Source organism: Elephantulus edwardii, unplaced genomic scaffold, assembly GCF_000299155.1.
Source record: "Elephantulus edwardii isolate Elephantulus edwardi_28Jun2011 unplaced genomic scaffold, EleEdw1.0 scaffold00348, whole genome shotgun sequence".
Classification (NCBI taxonomy): Eukaryota; Metazoa; Chordata; class Mammalia; order Macroscelidea; family Macroscelididae; genus Elephantulus; species Elephantulus edwardii.
In genome coordinates this window covers 650,074-655,675 of record NW_006400098.1, presented here as the reverse complement: position 1 = coordinate 655,675, position 5,602 = coordinate 650,074, and the positions used below count along the sequence as shown (strand labels likewise).

Genomic DNA, 5,602 nt, shown 5'->3' with positions numbered 1-5,602 from the left:
CATTCAGCTCTCCAAACAAATGTTCATGGTCAGTGGACTTCATGTGTGGGATTGTTGGTCCAGGGTTAGAATTCTCATCTTGCATGCTGGAGACACAGGTCTGATTCCCAGCCAATGCAATGCCATCATAGCCACTTTCCACGCCAAGGGGAGCTTGGCCTGCCGCTATGATGCTGAACGGGTAACAGACCAATGTGGACGAGAGCAAACAGTCTGCTGATCTACCTCCAAGAATTCAGTCAACGAATACCTTCTAGATCATCATGTCTCTTTCTGCGCTTTACCCTGGCCCCATCACATTTGTTTTCCTGTTCACACGGGGCTCCAGGAGTCTAGGACGACTCCCCAGCAGCTAATAACAAGAATGCTGTAGTTCTGGGTTTCCGCTCACCTTCTGTGGCTTTTACCCCACAATCTGGACGAGAGAGGAGGGGCTTCTTGGTCTAAGGGATTAGAGAAGGCATTGGTAATCAGACTTACACAACAGTCTTCACTTTACAAAATGACTGTGCCATGACTTTGCAAAGAACGTCCAGGGAGGCGTCGCTGAGGCTGCACTTATTCAACTCCAACACCTGCAGGTCCTTGTTGGTAATGAGCACTGAGCAAAGCTTCTCCCAGAGGCCCAGCTTCCGGTTCATTGAGAAGAATTTCGAGTCATCTGAAAAGACATTTTCTATATAGAGGTTAAGGTACCGTAAACTTCGGGACTGTGCTAGGCAGTACGAAGCCACCATCAATGCCCTGGTGCTGCCAATATGAATTGAAGCTTCCGTAATAAAAGCCATGACTTTCATTACAAATTCTTGTTCACGAGTTTCAAAGAGAATATGAAACAATTCCAGAAAATCCATTTTTGACTTGTTCATCAGGTTAATGATTTTTAGATTGTCCATCACGGTCTTCTTGGTCTCTTCTGCAAGCTTCAAATCAAGCCGTGTGTCTAGAAGCCTGTTTATTTTTTCTGTCATCAGTCCCACCAGGAAGAGCCTCATCTGGGGCAAAGTGCTCTCAGGATTGCAGAGATTGGTAATGGTGAATTTCAGGAGGTTGTCGAAGGATTTGCTAGGAAAGTCTTTAGGTAGTTCTAGGTAATAGAAGAGAGTAGCGTAGAACTCTTGGACTTGCTTATGGATGAAGGCGATATAGCTCCCATGTCTTTGAAGAAGATTTATGCCTATCCATGTCGACACGGAAGACTGCGATATCCCTAGCTGTCTGAACTCCTCCTGCCTGAAGAGATAGGTCTGAGTCCAGATTCCTCTTGTAGCCAAACTGCACAAGGCTATTACTTGGTCCATGTTCGCCTTAACTGGAAGATTCTCAACTCCTGTTTTCACTGTGTTTATAAAAAAGGATACGAACAAAGACGTTGTAGTCTGGTAAGTCATCTCGAGATCTTCTCCCCTGTCCAGCTGCCATTTTACACACAGACAGAGCAACCAGCACAGAAGGGGGCTTTGGCACAAAGGCGACAGGCATTGCTGCTCTTCCAAGAAGCTCACGGCTAACTTGGCTTTATCATGCTCGTGGAAAAAGTGGGAGAAGTAGCTCTTCCTTTGGTGCTCAGAGAATCCCCGGACAACTATGCATTTTGGTTGTTGCAACAAGAAATAATTTTTGGTAAACTGTCCAGGTCCTAGGGCAAGCAGCAGAGAGGAGTCTGGGAGGATCTTTTTCTGTAACAAACTACCCAAGAGAACATCTATGTGCTTCTTCTGGTGCCAGTCATCGCACGTCTCATTATCGAGTCTCAACTCAAACTTACACGCCTCCAAGTCATCTATAATAAACAGAATGTCCTGCGACTGGCAGAAGACAGACTCGAGTTGCTGCGAAGATTCAGGCCAGTCCTTGGAGATGAACTCCAGGAAGCTCATCTCTCCAGCATGGTTCATCTCCCGGCCATCCAGGAAGAAGACAAAGGTGAATACGTCTCTCCACAAGTTGCCCTCAGTCCATTCCAACATGACTTTTCTCAGAAGGGTGGTTTTCCCCATTCCCTCGGGGCCTCTCAGGACCACAGTGCGTGGCCCCGTGCCCATCTCCTCGGAAGCGTAAGCATCTCTCAGTTCTTCATACTCCGTCTTTATGGTTTCTTCATAGAAACAGTCAGGGATTGGCAGACAGGTTTCGTTTCTCCACAGAAGGTGGAACTTCTCCTTCATGTGCAATCTGTAGGGGTTCAGTTTACCTGAGTCAGTGAGGACAGAAGAGCAGACATTTAGACACCATGCAGGCCTTTGGAATGCTTCTCTAAATTGACCTCAGCAGTTTGTGATAACATAAATACAAAGACTATATGACTGTGGACAATCAGGCTAATTAGTTTCATTAGGAAAATAGTCCCTCAAAGCCTGCTGAAGTCATTATGATGCCTGGGGACACTATGGGGCCAAGCAGAAGCAACCCGTGAACCGTAGGCTTCCCTGAGGACGCTCTTATCAGAAAGCCTTTCTTTCCAGGTCCCTCTGGGTGGATGTGCTCAGTGTCTTTGATAACAACCTTTGGGTCAGCGGAGCAGTGTTAAATATTTGTGTTGCCCTGGGAATCTTCCTTGCTCAGTAATCTGATGTAATGAACTTAGAAGCAAGGAGCCTATGACCCAAAATTGGCAACCTAGCAAAGTTCAAGGCTACACCAAGTAGAAATACTTGGGAATGGCGTTTCCAACTGCAATGGTGTGTGGTGGTCTTTCTCACATAGAGAGCCCATCGGGTGATGGCACTGGCCTCAAAGTCAGTCCTGGCTAACAGCTCATACCATCCCTACGTGCAACAGGGTTAGATGCTTGCGACACAGGGCTGTCACTGGCTGACTCTTGCACGTTTGTCCAAGGGTATGAGCCAGCACGATACATGCCAGGCCTCTTTTCCGATCTTAGTCTCGAATCTCTGCTGAAAACCACTCAGCCAACATGCAAGCCTTCACTGAGAGCCAGTGGCTAGGTTTGGGATGCACTGGCCGGGAATCAAACCCAAGTCTTCACAAGAAGGGGGCATTTGACCGCCAACTCATCACACGGCAGTTCTTTATTGAGGGAAGATTAAGAGTTACCGCTAAAAGGGGGTGTTACTCGTACTATCTTCCATCTTCCTAACTACTCCTTAAGATTCTTTCCATTTCCACTTCACAGCTAACACTGTGACAATACAATGTATTTGAATTTGACGAGCGAGTAAAAATTAGGGTCATGTGTCAATCCCCTATCTGTCTGGCTTGGGAGTATAGGGTCTTGTGCATTTCAGTGAGGTTACCCCATGCTTTCATGTGAGCTTCAGAAACACTCTTGAGTTCTCCTTCTTTTAGCCTTTGCTAGTTATGGTCCATGTTCTGGGCAGCACATGGAACAAATCACAGGGGTAGACAAGATCTGCCCCAGCAGTGAACAAACGTGCATATGGGCTGTAGTTCAATGCCTGCGTGCTAAGAGAAGTGTTGGTGGTTTAACTCCACCCAGATACAAGACCTGGTCTGATCTGGTGCAGACTGCAGCCTAGAAAAGTCTCCAGGCCAGTTTGAAGTTGGACAGGGTGATTGCCTTGCAATACTGGTTGGCAGCCTCTGTTGTTGTTATGTGCCATCGAGTCACCTGCGACCCATAGCAACCCTATGTACAACAGCCCTCAACTCTGTTCTGTCCTGTGCCAACCTGTCTCTGACACCCTCAGCCCGATTACCCCTGTCACTGAATCAAGCCACCTCATAGAGAGTCTTCCCCTCCTGCGCTGTCCCTCCACCATCCCAAGCATGGTGTCCCTCTCCAAGGACTGATCCCTCCTTGCAACATGTCCTAAGTATGTTAGACGAAACCTCAGAATCCTTGCCTCCAAGAAGCAGCCCGGTTTAAACTCTCCAAGATGAACCTGTTTGTTTTCTTAGCAGTCCATGGTACATTGAATACTCTTCTCCAGAACCACTGCTCAGAGACATCAATTCTCCTTCTGTCCTCCCTAGTCATTGTCTCATTGTCCAGCTCTCTGACGCATAACAAGTGCTAGCCTCTAGCAAGAAGAATTCAGATTCTTTCTAGTTTCTTGTGTATGTCTGCTTAAAAGAATGGGCAAGGACCACGGCAGAACCTCATCGCAAAAGACCTTTTGTGATGTCCACACTCGCTCACTTTCAGGCCGCCTCCTGGAAGCCCCATGATTTGGCCTGGAACCGAGCGGTTTACATCAATCCCACGTCTTTTGCTAGTCCATGTAGGACCAGAGATGGTTTATTTATTTTTTTTCCTACTGCATTTAAGGCTCACACAGGCCCATGACACATACCAAGTTCGCTTAGGCGTGGTTACTCATTCGACAATCATGCCATGGTCATGATCAGAAGCTCCCCCAAGTCCCGTTTTTCCACCTGGTTTCCCACCCCGCTTCCCACACTCACGTCGTAGCTCCACTTTCGCCTTCTCCCAGATGTTTCTCTTGTCAATTTGTAGAAGAACCATCAGCATCATCTCCCACGCCTGTTTCTCTGTGTAGTGTTTTTCCAACAAGGTCACGACGTCGTGTCTTGTGCCTTTTGTTAACTCGGGCCCGTGGACTGACCTGCGTTGGCGTTTCACAATCTCCTGTTTCAGAAGCTCCTTAAATGTCGAGAACTCTTCCATTTGGAGTTCTTCCAGGTACGGCAACAAACCATAGTTGGACAACAAGTCAGCCATCTTTTTTCCAAGGCTGTTTTGAAATAGCCACAAGAAAAATCTTCAGAAGTTAAGGGCTAAGCGTCACCTAGGAATAATGGCGTGCTTTCAGAGAGAAAAAAAATCCTGCAAAAAATTTAGAGAAGATAGTTATTGACCAAGGAACCATGACAGTTATTCAACAATAACCAGTGACTAGTTATGCTTTGCTGCTATTCTAAAGCTTGCTTGTTCAACCTTGTCTATCCTTTGGAAGAAAGGTTAACCATCTACTTCAATAAAGATTCCAGACTAGGAAACTATACCGGGCAGTTCATGTGAGTTGGTCAGAATCAACACAGCAGCAATGATTTTCATGGAGTCGAGGGATTCAAAGGATCAAATGTTTGACTACTAGGCAGGAAGTTGGCAGTTTAAACTCACTCAGGCAGCTCTTTCCAGAACTTGCTGGTAACCTGCTGCTAAAACATCAGCCTCCACAAACCCTGGGGAGCCCAGGTCAGGCCTCTCTTCTGAGGTGTTTCTTGGTGGACTTGAGCCTCCAGCGCTGCTCTTAGAAGCCATGTGCTTGTTACACGTGGAGATTAATTGTAGAACCACAGCTGTCAAGTCGCCTGTGACTCATAGCGACCCTGTGTACAACAGCTCTAAACCCTGCTCTGTCCTGTGCCAATCTCACTGTCTCTGACACATCTACCCCCATTACCCAAGTCACTGAATCAATCCACCTCATTGAGGGTCTTCCTCTCCTGTGCTGTCCCTCCACCCTCCCAAGCATGATGTCCCTCTCTAAGGACTGGTCCCTCCTTGCAACATGCCCAAATATTTTTAGAGTCCCTGGAGGCCAAGAATTTAGAAATGGTGGTTTTAACAAAAACAAACAAAAAACCACCAAAAACTTGATTTTGAAAATTCTTACACCAAAGTCTAAGTGACTGCTGTTGAGTTCATGGCTCT

The 5,602-nt window shown here is 46.8% G+C and overlaps 1 protein-coding gene across 1 annotated transcript in view; it reads right to left on the bottom strand.

The window, feature by feature from the left end:
• Positions 1-4,666, bottom strand: part of NLRP9 (NLR family, pyrin domain containing 9) — a 9,652-nt gene extending 4,986 nt beyond the window's left edge. Inside the window, exons 1-2 of the mRNA XM_006901852.1 lie at positions 4,390-4,666; positions 481-2,194 (exon numbers count right to left, since the gene is read on the bottom strand). Coding sequence (XP_006901914.1) covers positions 481-2,194; positions 4,390-4,666 — 1,991 coding nt within the window. The remainder of the gene's footprint in view (positions 1-480; positions 2,195-4,389) is intronic.
• Between the last annotated feature and the right edge of the window lie 936 nt (positions 4,667-5,602).